The sequence below is a fragment of the Pelmatolapia mariae genome, linkage group LG6, assembly GCF_036321145.2.
Source record: "Pelmatolapia mariae isolate MD_Pm_ZW linkage group LG6, Pm_UMD_F_2, whole genome shotgun sequence".
Taxonomy (NCBI): Eukaryota; Metazoa; Chordata; class Actinopteri; order Cichliformes; family Cichlidae; genus Pelmatolapia; species Pelmatolapia mariae.
The window spans coordinates 36,624,745-36,641,842 of record NC_086232.1 but is presented as its reverse complement, the minus strand read 5'-3'; the positions used below and the strand labels follow the sequence as shown (position 1 = coordinate 36,641,842).

The 17,098-nt window shown below is 39.1% G+C and overlaps 2 protein-coding genes across 2 annotated transcripts; one reads left to right on the top strand and one right to left on the bottom strand.

Annotated features, from left to right (window-relative positions):
• Positions 1 to 335: 335 nt before the first annotated feature.
• Positions 336 to 9,873, bottom strand: LOC134629469 (probable ATP-dependent RNA helicase DDX17). Its single transcript, XM_063476813.1, has 13 exons — positions 9,577 to 9,873; positions 8,479 to 8,638; positions 8,127 to 8,223; positions 7,718 to 7,851; positions 7,458 to 7,523; positions 7,189 to 7,330; positions 6,862 to 7,022; positions 6,593 to 6,765; positions 6,390 to 6,500; positions 6,214 to 6,275; positions 5,997 to 6,056; positions 2,855 to 3,088; positions 336 to 1,641 (listed from the first exon to the last, which is right to left on the bottom strand). The coding sequence occupies exons 1-13, from the start codon at positions 9,627 to 9,629 to the stop codon at positions 1,136 to 1,138; spliced, it is 1,959 nt and encodes a 652-aa protein (XP_063332883.1). The 5' UTR covers positions 9,630 to 9,873; the 3' UTR covers positions 336 to 1,135.
• A 51-nt stretch (positions 9,874 to 9,924) lies between these two features.
• Positions 9,925 to 15,271, top strand: ntan1 (N-terminal asparagine amidase). The gene is made up of 10 exons (XM_063476814.1): positions 9,925 to 10,425; positions 11,427 to 11,529; positions 12,462 to 12,527; positions 12,945 to 13,053; positions 13,148 to 13,221; positions 13,316 to 13,369; positions 13,467 to 13,520; positions 13,603 to 13,700; positions 14,012 to 14,125; positions 14,238 to 15,271. Exons 1-10 carry the CDS (start codon positions 10,345 to 10,347, stop codon positions 14,406 to 14,408), a joined length of 924 nt encoding a protein of 307 aa, XP_063332884.1. The 5' UTR covers positions 9,925 to 10,344; the 3' UTR covers positions 14,409 to 15,271.
• The last annotated feature ends 1,827 nt before the right edge of the window (positions 15,272 to 17,098 follow it).

Here is a 17,098-nt window from a genome sequence, read left to right as displayed (position 1 = left end):
AGTAAATGCTAAAACCGAGAGAGCAATTTGTGGTATGGTTATAAGTAGATCTGAGTGGATTCCCCCTTTACCAAACCTGTTTCAGATATAAATACTAGGCTAAAGTTTATAGAAACCATTTTCTACAAAAAACTGCATGTAGCACATTCCTTGTAACCCATGTCCAAGTTAGTCATAATTTTGTGCATCAACTGTAAACAGAAGTCAACTTCCATCCCCACCAATATGCATTTACTGATCAAAAAAAACCCAAAACGTGCACAATCCTGAGAATGTACTACGATAATGTAGTGAAGGTCATCTTAACAGGGAAGTAACCAGGTGTACACGCTTGATTAATCATTTGAAAAGTAGGAAACACTTTATTGGTTTGATTTATTTAGGAAAACGCAATAAAAAGAACACGTTGAGGGGGAAAAGGGAAACGAGCAACAATCTGCAGTTTAGTCAACAATGTGCTTATTAATGCTACGGGACAGCAGAAAGGAAAAGCATGCGTGAGAAAAAATCTGAGTCTAGTTCAACGATCACACTACAAACTCAATGATTGACTGGTATGACAACTATTGGAGAGAAGAGACACAAACTTCAATGTTGCTTCAGAGAATAAAGCTATAATGTAAAGAATAAATAAAATGTAATGCTAGCCAAAATTTCTCAAACTGAACAAGTGTAGACTAATATAGCGCTCAAGAATGATATGAGCCTGGAATGTGACTATTAAAAATGAATTTATAGTAGACCGGCCCTCTGATCCACATAATACTGAGGCCTCAGTCTAAAGTCGCTTTCATTTTAATCAAATCCTTTAAGTGGATCACATCCTCTGAGGCATTTGTTTGGAATAGAAACACAATACTTGTTCCCCTTATGGGTCATGGTGCAGGTACAGTGGCAGTCTACTTTAGAAAACCCTTGGTAAATTTTGAAGATTTCCTTTTCTATCAGACAATTTAAATTCCACATTTTGGCTGTATTAAAAAGTACAAAACAAATAGAAAATATAAGCCCTTACCTCCTTAGATATATGCCTTTTAAACCCCTGCCTCTACATGATTACAAGAGTTTTTAAAAAGCCCACAAAGGTAACCTGTGGACGCACAAGTAGCACAAATGAACTCGGTGCTTGTTCAGTTTACTTCCTGGGAGGTGGCGGGCCTGGGGGAGGAGGGGGAGGCGAAGGAAACGGGTACGGCGGTTGCCCCATGAAGCCCATGAGTGGGGGCTGTGGTGGAGCAAACTGCTGAGCCATTAGGGGCTGCAGGCCCCCTGATGGTGGAGGAGGAGCCTGGCCAAACTGACCCTGCGGTTGGCTCGTCTGATCCTGACCTCCGATGCTCCCGGCCTGGCTTCCACTGCGAGAGTTGTAGCTGCCGCCACTTCCGCCGCCACCGCCCCCACTGTTGTAGCTCTGGTACTGATCCGAGCCTGAGTTGTAGTTGTTTCGGTGATCCCGGCTTCGGTCCCTGTAGGAGGAAGAAGAGGAGCGGTCTCCGTCACGGTTGTTGCGGTTGTCACGGTTGAAGCCGCTGCGGTTGTCTTTGCCCCCGCTGCCGCTGGAGCGCATACGCCGATCACACTCTTCCTGGTACATCAGGTTCGGGTTGTTGGAGTTGCTGCCACGGTAACGCATTCTTCCACCTGAAAAATAGCAATTCAACAAATATTCATCATATCTTTTCAGGTAAGAACATACTTAGATACATTAACCATCATTCATGATCAAGCAACACACACAATATACTAGAAAATTCTTGTTTTTTTTATCCACCAAAACCAAAAAAAAAAAGCTGAAATAAAGTAACTCAATAAAATAGAATATGATAAAGTAAAAAAAAAATAAAGAGTAATAACTTTGTAAATTTAATTAAGCGAAAGAATAGAAGGCCAACCTGTGGTGGCCAATCCATGTGTGAGAATAATGTCGCATGATCCCTGAAGCACACTTTCAGCCTGATAAATCCAGGCATTATCATGTTAAGAGTACACAAATAAGAAAATATCCATTGTTAGGAAAAACAGGTAGTCTGATATATTTAGGTAGTCAACTGACCTAATTTTTAGGAACTTAATATTGCTGAACCTAAATTTGACCACCACAGGAACCCCAGATCGAAACACTAGCCCTACAAGCTTATATGAAGACACTAAGCATTATGGGCGCATCGTTTCATGAGGGATGCCTTCTTTCCAGTTAGCATCACTGACGAGTGGTTTTCTTAAGGCCACACAGGTGTTTCACCCCAATCTTATGAGTTTACTGTGAGTTCTACTGATAATATTTAACAATCTGAAACGTTTAAGTTATCACTGATGGTCATCATTCAAGATTGTTTTCTTATTTCTTCCTCAAACACCGTGGTTCACCATTGCTTCCATGTGAAACATATTAATCACTGCAGTAGTTATTCAATAGAACATTCTTAACTGTTTGCTTATTTAAATCTAGGCAGTGACTTTCCTTGACCAAGCTGTGTATGAAGTTTTTCAGTAGTGTTTCCTGCACTACAATCAGGCTAGTCAACTGTCTCTGACCACACTGAACAGGTACCCGTGTTGCTATGTAAGGCAGTTTTAATACTGCCTTACATATTAAAACTTAAACAGCAGCCTAGAACCAAAGGTGTAAAAATATGTAAAGCACAATCAGGACAAACAGATTCACAGGTAAGAAATACGTTTTAAAGACTGATTTCAGTACAAGGAGTCTAAAACAGAGTACCAAAACTCATTAATCACCATTAAATGATAAAAAATAGCATCTTCTGTTGTATGATAAATATTTATGGATACCCTTTTTACAAAATTTGTGTGATTTGATTGAGGTTTAATAGCGTGACAGAGTCCTTCTTACCGCCTCCTCCTCCACGGCCCGAGTCCACAAGCTGAAGTAATTTAGGATTGATGGCTTGGCGTGCCTCCTCCAGCACCCGGACAAGGTCTCGTGCCTGTCGCAGGTTTCCTGGGGTGAAGAAGGTGTAAGCAGTGCCCTTGTTGGTACTGCGAGCTGTACGTCCAATACGATGGACATAATCCTCAGAGGAGCTTGGATAGTCATAGTTGATGACGAACTTGACATCTTCCACATCTTTTGAATTAAAACCAATATTAGAGGAAGGGAGAAAGTAAATACATGAGAATCTCAAGATCAGGACTTCTGGAGAAAAAAGGTAATTTTATTTTAGCCCAAATATATGATTACAACTAAATATTTTCCAAATGCATTATAAGGAGAATTTCTAAACGAATAACTTACCTGCTTATTTAGACATCATGCAAAAATCCAAACGACATTCAAAAATAACTGAAAAGTAGCTTTTTGTGCTCAGCAGATATAAAGTGAGCATGGCATTCAGCTGAAATCATGATTTGAATTTGTAATCTTCACATTAATGTGACTGCTGCTCAGAATGTGCGAGGACAACGAGTCTGTTTCTCATTACAGAAGATGTGGGGCTCTGACAGCACTGCTGATCAATAAGTCTCCCTTCTCCCCTCGATTGTGACAGAGGGAAGCCACTTAATCAACCATTACCTACTACATAGGAATAACAATGTACCGTGATTGAATGCTACTGATTTTAATGAGCACTAAGGCAGTACCTGAATGTATGGTGAGCTCGTGGAGGAGTTAGGACAAAGGGGTGGTGAGGTACTTACCCCCTTCATGTTGTGTTTACAAAGGTAGTCAGTCCCCCCTGATCAGTCCTGGTTCACAAGGAGGGGCTGAGGGAGAGGGAGACAGGATTCCTCCCTCACCTTCTGCTCACACCAGCAACGTCAGACGGGAGCAGAACCGTTAAATCTCCAGAGACACACCCACCCACGCAAACACGCACACGTATACACAAACACACACGCACAACGGGTGGTTCTGTTGCTCTCTCGCCGCATTGCAGGGCCCTCCTCAGACCCTGGCCAGGACTGGATCCAGACGAGCCCGTCTAACTCTCTCTCTCCTGTCTGTCTGCTTTTTGGGACGGACCGATGGGCAGACATACAGGAACCTCAGGCTGCTCCCAAGGAAGGCTCGTTGGATTTACAAACTCTGACAATACTGGGCAGGGGGGATCTTTTTTAGTCGAATAAGAGGGGCTGTAATCCCTCTAAAACTAGCGAAGCTTCTATTTTAACGTGAATGAGGGGGCAGTGACAGCAGCGCAGATTGTTACAGCTGCCATGTGCTGCCAAACCCTGAGAGGAGAAGAGGGGAAAAGAGAACAAGGATTCGGTCATGGGGATTTTGGAAAAATTAAGACACTTTCACTTATCCCCCCTTCTCAAGATTATCCTGTCAACAAGTGGATCTAAGAAAATTCATCTGTCTTTATTCTACACATATGCATCTGCAAAACATAGCAAACTTTAACATTTTTGCAGAATAAAGGGACAACTACACAATTTATCGTTTAACGCTTAGATTAAAAAAAAAGTGCAATATGTGCGACATCCTTAGTAAATTTGTACTGACACCACAAAGGAGACATAAGAAAAGGCGCACAGGAGCATCTGTCCCACACACCCCTCCTTTCAGGCAGCGTGCCAAAGAGCCCCGTTTGAAGGAAGCCTTTAAACTGCAGTAACAAGAAACAGACTATAAACCCAGTGGACCAGAGGGCCTGCAGCCTCCATACTGGACAAAATGGTCCGTTAGACTGTCACATTATTACAGTAAGGGCAGGCGCTTTAATATAAAGCACTGATTTGTTTCATTGTTTATCACTAAATTCATTCCTGTTATTCCTTTCAGTTTATTTTCACACTTGTGGTTAATTGCAATAGTACATGTACACACTGTATAATATGAAATTACTGGTGTATTAATCTATGTAAAAGCTCCTGTAACTAATGTGCTAATGTCCTGTTTAACCGAGAGACCACATTAATAGGTTAAAACCAGAACCAGAAGTGTTATTAGTTTTGTATTTAACTTTTTTTTTTAGATTTTAGTACGGACTTACTCATTGCAGGGTTTTTTTTGATAACTTTTAGTTGTAGTTAATTTTTATTATTTTAAGCTTTAGCTTTACAAGTTTTTTTTTTTAAGTATTATAATATGGAGTGTAATTTTCAGGAAGAAGAAGAAGCTTAGAATATATTTCACAATACAGACACTGGTACACAGTGACATAAGTATGACATAAATACCCCATATCTCAATAAAAATCTGTACCAAATTTCCCTCAGACCGGCTGTATTGGTAAATTTCGGCCAACCTGAGAAATACTAAAACTAAGGACATTTCTTGGATATTTTTATTTTGTTTTCTTTAGTTTGGTATGTGCAAAATATAGTTTCAGTTAACCTTTTTCAAGAGTTTTATTTCAGTTAACTACACTTTTAGCTTTTATTTTATTCATTTACTATAATGACACTGACTCATAATAGAAACATAATTAAAATGATTTTTTAAAAATCTATTAACCTTAATTTTTTAAATGCAAAAAGGTTAACAGATCAAATGACATACTTGTGATCTTCCACTAGAATTAAGTACATGTACTGAAAGGCAAACAATGAGTTTTTGCAAAATATTGGAGCCTTTTTTAAAAAATTTTTATAGCAGATGTGTACTTAGTGTATTTAAGTGTTATTTTGTAATTATTGTCGACCCAAATTAATACATTCCTAATAACAAAAAACGTACATAAAACCACCTGACCGTAATTGTTGAAGGACAATTCTGCAAGAAAATGTATATTTTGTGTTTTGATTTATATCTGCCAATTACAAGAAAGGTTGTTCTCCAACTGTCCACTTACAGACAATCTACTGGCCTACTTGTAAAGATATTTAGCAGAACAGAGGTCACTTTAATAGGAACCCACCAACTATAACTGTGTTATTCTTTTATGTATATATTATTTAAAAGTTATTTCTGAAAAAAAATATTTAAAAAAACAAATCACAATGACACAGTGAATACAGAATTACATGAGATATTATGAATTATTAAGATAGTGAGATATTATGAACTATTGTGTGGTGAGACATACCCAGACCACGAGAGGCAACATCAGTGGCAATCAGAATGGGGGCTTTGCCACTCCGAAATTCTGTGGAATGAAATCAAACACTTTACAACAGAAGAACAAAATGAAACTGAAGAGGATGGAAATTATTATCATCATGTAAAATACTGGTAACAGATTAATGGGAGGAAAATAACCCACAACAAAGACAAGACAGAAGGTGGCACCACTTTATCCTCACCTGTAAGTACCCAGTCTCTTTCAGGCTGGCTCTTGTCTCCATGAATGCACATGGCCGGCCACCTAGAAAACGAAACCACATTAAAGCAGCAAGATTACTCCACCTTCAGTATTTGAATGTTCAATATTTCTCCTAGAAATACTTTGTAATTATCACAAGAGAGAGTAACTCCTCACCCATCACGCCTCATCCTCCGTGTAAGATCATCACAGCGTTTCTTGGTCTCCACAAAGATGATGGTTTTGTTCTCTTTTTCAGCCATTATCTCCTCCATCAGCTGAATGAGTCTGCCAACAAAGAAAGAGCTTAAATTAGACCTATAATGAAAGATTACAACATGCTATTTTACTGTAGTCATATTTTTGTTGGCTTTTCTTACTTGTTGTCCTTTTCAGTCTCTATGCAGACATCGACTATTTGCAGGATGTTGTGGTTGGCGCTGAGCTCCAGAGCACCGATATTAATCTGGATGTAGTCCCTTAGGAAGTCCTCAGCCAGCTGCCGAACCTCTTTTGGCCACGTTGCACTCCACATCAGAGTCTGTCTGTCAGGCTAAGAGACAGAGAAGGAAATAGATTTTAACTGAAAAACACTTCTACGATAGGGTTTTATCCACAATCTTAATAGTAAACCAGCCCTCAGCCTTACCCGAATTTGTTCTACTATCTTGCGAATCTGCGGTTCAAAGCCCATGTCCAACATGCGGTCAGCCTCATCCAGCACTAAGTAGGTGCAGCGGCGCAGGTTGGTCTTCCCTGCCTCCAAGAAATCAATGAGGCGACCAGGTGTGGCAATGCAAATCTCAACCCCTAGAGTCAAGAAGACCAGAAAAAGCAATACACATCTTGAAAGGTGCTCAGGCAAAGTGACAATCATGCTTGTGGGATATAGTGAACAGAACATTTCATAGATTTCCTGGATTTTATAACAGTTTTCAATAATCCACTGCATGTCCTTATCTACAACCATACATACCTCGTTCAAGGTCTCGAATCTGTGGTCCTTTTGGAGCTCCACCGTAGACACAGGTGCTTTTGATACGGGAAGACTTCCCATAGTCATAAGCGACCTGTTGAACCTGCTGAGCCAACTCTCTGGTTGGGGCAAGTACCAAACACTACGAAGAGAGGAGGATAATAAATAAGGAAGGTTACAGAATGACAGAAGACCTGCACTAAGATCATGATTTAAATAAAATCTGTATTATATTATGGTATTATATTACACATTAAGTTTAAACTTACAATTGGACCATCTCCCCTCTCCAGATAGGGTTGGTGGTTGATGTGTACAATAGCTGGAAGAAGGTACTGCAGGAATAAATGCAAAAAAATCGGTAAAACCAACTAATGCCCATTTGAAAGTCTTTTGGTATAAGCATAAAAATGATTTTCTTCCTACTTCTGTAGTTAACCTAGCAACATGTGCTACATACAGAAATTATTATTGACTTTTAAATAAAGCATTAAAAATTCTGTCATGGTCCCAAATTATGGATTCTCACAGCCAGTGTCTTTCCCGATCCAGTCTGTGCAATCCCCACCATGTCCCTGCCACTCAGGGCCACAGGAAAACCCTGGGACTGGATTGCTGTGGGCTCCTTGAAGTTCTGCTGCATCAGCACATCCATCACGTACTCTGTCAGGAAAATGAGGGAGACAATTAACAAAAAGCTGTGCAGATGTTTTGATCTTCTTTGTTTCCTTTCATCAGAAGAATTGTTTGTTTAAATATACCTGCAGTATGTGTAAGAAACATTTTGATAATGGCTTTAAAACAAAATTATAAGATTTTATAGTCACTGGATGTTTGAGTTTGTGAAAGAAAAAATTACTAATTCTAATGCTTTGCTAATGTTTTATAGAAATGATCTGTGCCAGCATCATAGTTTATACAATGTATTTTTTACTGACGGGGAAACTGTGCGTGGTGAAAAGCGGTGACAGGCTTTGGACAGCCGGACCCTCTGATTGTGATCTCCTTTCTTTTGCGGAAGTCTTCCACTTCATACTGTACATAACAAGAAAAGAAGGGGAAAAACATACATGAGGGGATGGTGTGTAAATTGGTCACATTTTTCAGAGTATGTTCTAAAGTTTTACCAACGAATTAAAATTTTTGCTGCTTTTATTGTATGTTTCCACTTTTTCTCACACAAGCAAAAGCACTATTTGAAACAGAACTTATTACCAAAAGTACCCTCCAAAAATTAGGTCAATCACGTTTTCATATTACTGATGTAGAAGAAAAACAGTAAACATTTACCTGATTCACGCGTTGCACCTCAAGATGTTCAGTGTAGAAGTTCTTCTCAAATTTTGGCAGCTCATCCAGATTCCACCTCTTCTTTCGAAGACGCTCCCCTGGATTCCCAAACTTCATTGGTGGAGGTCCACCGCGACCGCTCATGGCCCCAAACCGTGGCCTGAGAAATAAGAGCAATGAGATAAAGAGCACTGAAGACTCAGAACCGCAAGCTGCAGCAAAGGATTGACTGTTGAGCTAATACTGCAATTATGATCCTGACCAAAATATGTATGGCTTACTGAAAATGCATGTAACAACACTGTAATTTTATTATAATCATCAAGTCTACAGTGCCAATCCTATATTAGTCCACAAAAACTGAAGGACTTAAACTCCTCTACACCAGTCAATAAATGCTCTGTTGTGCTTTGTTTACATAACTTAAAGCTTTAGGGTTATTTTAAGATAGTTATAATACCTTTAATCCTTTACAGAAATTATGTAATGACCTCAGCAGATATAAACCTAGTGTTATAGTGTTCAGTTAAGTTCAGATGTGCAAACACCACCGAAGGTGTGCTAGTAAGTGTAGTGTGATGACACAACGATTACTTATGTACACCGGTAGAAGTTACAATTTCCTAAGTAATAAAATTTAATGTTAAAAATACCAGGTAACCCTAAGTTGTAGTTCCTACTGATATTTAAAAAGCGGATACTGGCGACCTGAACTTTATCATAATTTATCATGAAATTATCATAATTTCCCTCGGGATTAATAAAGTATTCTGATTCTGATCCTGGCATCAACTCAACACCATTTTTAAGCAACTGTTGCATTTGTCTGCTGCAAATGTACTATAACCCTCGACTCTGTGCAATCATTAATAATGAAGTAAAAAAAAAAAACAATAATAATAATAATAATAATAATAATAATAATAATAATAATAATAATAATGGAGTAACAATAAAATTAAGAAAATATTGAGGAAGTCTAGGCTTTATCGGTTGTGGGTTTAATAAAAAAAACAGGGCCTCAGGTCGAACTTCCTCCCAAGTCCAGGTCTGTAAAGCTAATTGTGTGTTGCTTTCACATATAAACTAAAAACTCACCTGTCTCGTCCACGGTCCCTGTCTCTGTCTCCATAAGATGAACCCCCTCTCATTTTTTCCCGTTCTGTTGTGTTTGTTATGCTAGCTTTGACGTCGGAGAGCGGTTTGTTTTCGTTTCGCTCGGCGATTGACGGCAAAATAAGCGCAATTTACGAGAACAACGACAAGAACGTCGCAACCTTCCGTTATTTTTCTATTAGACTATAATTACGCGTAAATATCGGGATTATTACACAATTATTGTGTACGTCACGTAGCTAAACGGCTAGCTCGCCCCTTTCCTCCCTGCCCTCTTTCCCGACGTGACTTCAGCTAGTAAGTTTACGTAGCCACGTCTAAAACTAACCTTTACTACGTACGCATATTCACTAGCCGCAATGGTGAATATGATAAGTGTAAACAATGCGCTTTTTATCGCTGTGTGGCGTCAAAACCTTGGGCCCTATTTCACGGTGAAAAGGCAAAGTGAGATGAAGGGACCTTAAAATGATCGCCACAAAGAAGTTAAAAAAGCTCTGTGTTGACACAAATCTCATACTTTTAACGAAGAACATAAGGAATCTCTAACTCAGCAGTAGGGGGCGCTAATGCTTCACCTGGTGCATCCGACTGTGAAGCGACGAAGAAAAGTCTTCCAGGAAGTTCAAGCAGATGGGTGGAACCAGTGGCTGTACTGAGTAATGAATTCAGTATGTGATATTTAAAGATAGTAATATGAAGTTTTTGCTCTTCGTGACAACCACTGTAAAGTTCACATAGCCTGAAGAAATGCCTTTGTTCATTCAAAACAAACCGCTTGACCGCATAAGATCGACAGCGGACCTGTTCGACAAAAATCCACATTTACAGGTTTGTTTTTGCAAAAGTGTGGCTGCTATAGTTAGCTCATCCTTTTCATTTAATAGGAATTGTCTGTATATCGTTATGCTAACAAAATCGCAGTTGATAATTTACTAACATAGCAGATTTAACTGTCTCTAAAGTAACCAAGTAAGTGTCAGTGGTTGTAAATCTGTGCATGAAGCAAAAAACCAAACCTAATAAGTTACACAGGAATGATTTATAGAACTGCACTATGACTACGTTTCGGGTACCTTAAATATAGATTTCGTTTATAGATATAGATATCCAGTGTGGACTAATAACGAACATGAAAAAGATTCAAACCCTGAATAACAGTAACATCCACATAAACAAATGCTTTACACATAAATGTCGCTTTGCCAAATCCCAATTCCATCCCAAATCCTCGAGATGGGTAGGATACCTGTGCTTAGCTCAGAATAAGATTCATTCTAGCCTTCTTGCTTTGTTCCTTTATTTTGGTAATCTAGTCTTCAAATCTTCTTTAACTGTATGTCATTAGTTAGTTGTTTTTTGTTTTTGTTTTTTGGTAAGGGGAAGTTGAAAGATAAATAAAAGAACAAGATAAATGAAAAAATAATAATTAAAAAGTTATTGACTTCGTTTATTGCACTGGTCTCGTTTCAGCTCGGTGTGAGAGTCTTCACTGCACCTTGCTTTTGTTTATGATCACACTATAGTGTCTCTCAGTCATAGTGTGAGAGTGGAGCAGACAGTGAGAGGAAAAGTGAAATAATATTAAGCTGCTGAAAATTGCAAATTGTTGCAGGAAGTGCAATAAAACTACCCAACTAAAGTTTCACCAAACATAACTACTAGTAACCCCCTGTAAACCTGCTGGCCCGCATCCCGTCATCCCCAATAATTGATCCAGCTTTACGAGTCAGGATCAGAACAAATATCCGAGTCAAATACTAAATCAGTTTGTGTTGTTTTCTTTGTTTTATCACTTTGAACCATTTAACTATTTTGCTTTCATGTCACAGGAAAAGGCAAAAGCATTTCGGTCTAAGCCGCTTGTTGATGTTGATCCAAAGTGCCTCCTGTATGTCCATCAGAGGGAGTTTGCTGCAACAACACCAGCAGACAGTGAGTAAAACAAAATACTGGAAACAGATGACCTCATCACAAGGCTGTATACACACTGATACATAAGACTTTTATTATGTCTACACCTTACCCTCACACAGCTTTGATTTTTTTAGGGCCCACATAACAGAGATGGGTGGAGATGCTGTTGAACCAGTTTTAGCTTGAAAACTCAAGGGTTATGTTTTGGGCTGGACAGGCAGAAACAGAGGCTACTGAAAAAGAAGACATAGACATTTTCACTTCCCAGTTTTGTCATATTAGTTACAAAAATGAAGCCGAAGCCTTGCAGCTAAGCTCTCACACATTTTGTAATTTTACTCCGCTTGTGTCTGCACTTTACTTTAATTGCCAAAGCATCCTCTAGTGATGGATGGATAACGTGCCTGGTACCCACTCTAATATGTAGCAGTATGTGGAATATAGCCCAGTCTATGTTTTCTGCCTTATATTCATGTATTACTTTCAGTGGCAGTTCCACCTCATAATCAAGCTAGGTAAAGAAATCTTTGGGGTTACTTTTTGCCATTGCTGCTCAACCTCAAGTGTGAAAACTCTTGGCTCCATCATGTTGATTGGTTGCTTTAAAGGAAAAAAATATTTTCCCATGAAAAACTGAATGAATGCATCCCCTGCAGGCTGGTGTCACATCACAGCTTTAAGTCCGCATGCTCTTACTGATGCTGAACAACAAGTAAAACTTGTTGTTCTACAAGGCATTCAGCCAACAACAGAAACCTTAGTTACGTGTGATAAAGTCTGACCACTGAATAGCTTTTGGATCAAGAATTATTCTAAGCATCACTCTGCTTTTATTTATTTATTTATGGACTGTTTGGTATAAAATTCAGTACTTCAGCATGTTTACTTGGTCTTCCAGATCATGTACTGCATTATAACAGTAACATGCTTTGTTGTCTTATTTTTAACAGAATGCGTTTCAGTCATTGGATCTGATGATGCCACAACCTGCCATTTGGTTGTGCTGCGGCACACTGGTGAGAAATCCTGTACCACATTTGGGACGATCGTGGCTCAAGAGTTGGCAGTTTGTCTTGTAATCGGAAGGTTGCCGGTTCGAGCCCCGGCTCCGACAGTCTCGGTCGTTGTGTCCTTGGGCAAGACACTTCACCCGTTGTCTACTGGTGGTGGTCAGAGGGCCCGGTGGCGCCAGTGTCTGTCAGCCTCGCCTCTGTCAGTGCGCCCACAGCTGAATGTAGCACATTCACCAGTGTGTGAATGTGTGTGTGACTGGGTGGATGACTGAATGTGTAAAGCGCTTTGGGGTTCTTAGGGACTAGTAAAGCGCTATACAAATACAGGCCATTTACCATTTTACCATTTGTGCTAAGGCATTATAAAAGGAAACTGTATTTTGAATTTGTGGTTAATAATTATGTTTCATTATTTCTTAGGAAGTGGAGCAGTTTGCCTAGGTCATTGTGACGGTTCCAGCACTTGGTCTGAAGTACCACTCCTCGTGAAAGCGGTGACATCACTGAGTGATGCTTGTAAGGAGGGCAGGTATGACACACACATAAAAAAAGCAGTAAAATTCCAGATTATTCAACTAATTAATTAATTAATTTACATTTCTCCTCTCCTTTCCAATATGCAGACTTGAGCTCCATCTTGTCGGGGGATTCAATGACGACTCAAAAACATCCCATAACCTCAGCCTTGATATACTGGGTATAACCTTACAAACTTACTTCATGTTGCACTGCAGTGTAACGCAGCAGCAGCGGACCTTGCATAACTTAAATGACTCTTTATCACTTCGCAGCAGCGTTCCAGGTACAGAAGGAGGCTATTCATCTGGAAACATGCTGCATCACAGGTAACTTTGATGTTTGTTTTAACTGTTGAAGACTGTTTAGATATACCTGTCAAAACAAAACCTTTGCTCTAATCGTGCCTTCGATTCGCTGTTGTAGAAATGAACGATGTGGTTGTTAATGGAACTCACAGACCTGTAGTATATGGAATTGGTAAGTGATACCGTTACAGAACAGGATCCAGTGCTTTCGTGGTATTCAGCCTTTAATATGTCGTGACTTTGTTTCTGAACAGGTGTAGATGTTAAAACAGGGGACGTTTACCCTGCCTCCTTCCCTCATAAAGGGCCTGCAGAGGAGCTGCGATCAGCACGGACCTTCACTGGAGGAGAGGTGCTCTGCAAACATGACATGTTGGGATTTTTTGAGAGTAAAATGCATGTTTCGGTTTACACAATTTTCGGTTGTCTACCTCATATTTAATCAGTCTGTTAATTTTGAAAGAGATCCTCAGATTACATCATCACTGATTTTTTTTCTGACTTCCAGTAATTACTGAAGTGACTTAAAAATGTTTTCACTAGTCTGTGTTTTAATGGATAATGGATCTGGGATCTTGAAATTGTTGTTATTTTTATGTTTATTTTTTGTTTTTTGCTGGCAAAAAACAAAAACATACCAATTAAAATAATCATCCCTTGCAGATGGTTAACATATATGACTCGAGTCGGGGACTTTTTCAAATTGGCCCGTGCACATGGTCTCAGAATCTGGATATTGCCTTCTGGTTGTCACAGAATGACGACACAATTTTAAAGGTAACGTTATTGGAAGTTATTGTCTTTGGCTGTTAACCAATGACAAGAAGCTTTTTTTGTGAGTATACGTATAAAACAGACTTTGACTTTGGTATTTCGTCCTCTTATTTAGTACCTGTCCACCTCTCCGAGGGCTGAGCCACCGCACTTTGTCCAGCATATGAAGTCCACTATTCAATTCCTTTTAGACCACCCCAACTCTGAAAGCCTGTTTCCAGGGGGTCAACCACAGTTCTACCACAGGACAGAGACTGGGGACTGGGAGAGGGTTGTCCAGTCATAGTGTCCAACTCTTTTCTTGCTGAACCTTAACCCAGTAGCTGACTTTTTTTGTCTCTCAGCTCAGTGGGATGCACTGTGACCCTCTCACCTAATTTCTGTTCTGTGTTTATTGTGTCTTAAAATGGAGTTTACTTTACTTGAACATGTATTTGTTGAATTGCTTTCCTGACTCATCTGGCTGGTCCAGTGGAATGAGTAGAGGCAGTGTCTTTGTTCGTGCCTCTAATAGTTTTTCTCACTTTCAGGACTTCATATGAAGTGTGCTGTACTGCAGCAAGTTCAGGATGAGGTCCTACTGCTTCTCTGTTTTCCCTTTTTAAAGGAAATCATTTACAGTTTGTCTCACCAGGTGTCCAAGTGCTGACCTTTTCCACATCATGGGTTCAGTATTAGTCAAGTGTTAGAATCAGCTTCAGATGTGACACAGATCTGATTGATTACGTCCTTTCCCAAAGCCAGAAGACAGTAGACATATAAAAGTTAAGAAATCAGTGTGCAGCAACAATTTCTATCATGTATTTTGATGAACAATTAAATTCTTCATTGTGTAATAGTTAAAGTTTATTTTTTGACTAAAAACACATCTACCATGTAAAAGATATTTTATCATAAACTATATTCTTTTGCAGACCTGGCTAAGAATGTGTTTGTTTTACAAACTGCATGTGTACATGTGTATGGTAATCTGCAGTGTGGATGTTATGGATTGTTTTTTAATTAAAGAAAATGCGGTTTTACTAGTTTTGCCTAATAAAAATTAAATTCATGGCCTTTTCATCAGTTGTGTTTTAAGGTGCTTGTTAAATTCAGTGTAAATTGTTGGAACTTGTGAACATACTGTATTTGTTGAGAAATAAATGTGAATGAGGAAATCTGTTTTGAATGCTCGCATTGTTCATGTTCAGATCGAAAAATACATTTTTGGTTGATAATTTGCAACATTTTGCTCAAATGCCATTTGTAAAAAGTGTCAATGTGTTTTATTAGATAAAATGTGTGTGTCTGTGCTCTAAATGCAAATCAGTACATTCCATTATCATTTTAAAACCTAGAAATCCCTACATGACCAGGTTCCTGCTCCTACAAATCTTCTGAGACATAAATTCCAGCAGTCGGCGCCTCTATTCATCGGATCAGGGCCTTTTTCCGTGATCTAATTTTGAATCCAGAGCAGAACACGTTTTGGAGGTGTTGGCATCTAAACTTTGGAAAGGCGTTCTTCCTTCTGTCAGGTTACTTAAATCAATGCTTCATTTTCATTTTAAATTAGCTTTTCCTGCAACATACCCTTTGGGTTACACAGTAGGTTCTTTGTAAGTATGCCTGTGTGAGTGCATGTACTTATGCTTGAATGTATGTTTGTGTGTACTTTATGCCTAGGTGTGTACTGTGTGCTGGGTTATGTGCAGTGCACATTTCTAAAAGAATCTGTGTCTGCAGGACTGCATTACACATGTATTGCGGAGAGGGGGGGGCAGTAAATAAAAGTCTTCATTCCTGTAAATTCCGCAGTATCTACAGTTGTTTGTGTCACTTTTAGATCAACTTCTTGTAGGATTGGTTTGATTCAACTCTTCTTCTTCTTTAGCTGTTCTCCTTAGGGGTCAGCACACAGGACCATCTGCCCCACCTTATCCCTAGCATCTCTTCTGTCACACCAACCCTATTATGGATTAAACACAATGGAATTTAGTATAATTCGTCAAGTATTTTACTGACTTACCTTTTACTTGACTTTTGCGTTGTGCTACTTTTATACCTCTACTCCACTTTATTGTGGATGTAAATCTTGTACTCTGTTCTCCAAATGATTTATTTGAAAGCTTTAGTTACTATTCTTTTGCTACCTATTAATGTTAGACCGTCATAGATTTAAATTAGTATAAAGTTAAAGTTATATACACATTTGTAAAATCATACAATACATACATAATTCTTCGATCCCAAATATGATCAACCTATCTCTAATAATCGGCTATGTACCACAGGCCTTCAAGGTGGCTGTAGTTAAACCTTTACTCAAAAAGCCATCTCTAGACCCAGCTGTCTTAGCTAATTATAGGCCAATCTCCAACCTTCCTTTCATATCAAAAATCCTTGAAAGAGTAGTTGTCAAACAGCTAACAGATCATCTGCAGAGGAATGGCTTATTTGAAGAGTTTCAGTCAGGTTTCAGAGCTCATCACAGCACAGAAACAGCTTTAGTGAAGGTTACAAATAATCTTCTTATGGCCTCTGACAGTGGACTCATCTCTGTGCTTGTCCTGCTAGACCTTAGTGCAGCGTTCGATACTGTTGACCATAATATCCTATTAGAGCGATTAGAACATGCTGTAGGTATTACAGGTACTGCGCTGCAGTGGTTTGTATCATATCTATCTAATAGACTCCAATTTGTTCAAGTAAATGGAGAGTCCTCTTCACCCACTAAGGTCAGTTATGGTGTTCCACAGGGTTCAGTGCTAGGACCAATTCTATTTACATTATACATGTTTCCCCTAGGCAGTATCATTAGAAGACATAGCATAAATTTTCACTGCTATGCAGATGACACGCAGCTCTATCTATCCATGAAGCCAGGTAACACACACCAATTAGTTAAACTGCAGGAATGTCTTAAAGACATAAAGACCTGGATGGCCGCTAACTTTCTGCTTCTTAATTCAGATAAAACTGAGGTTATTGTACTCG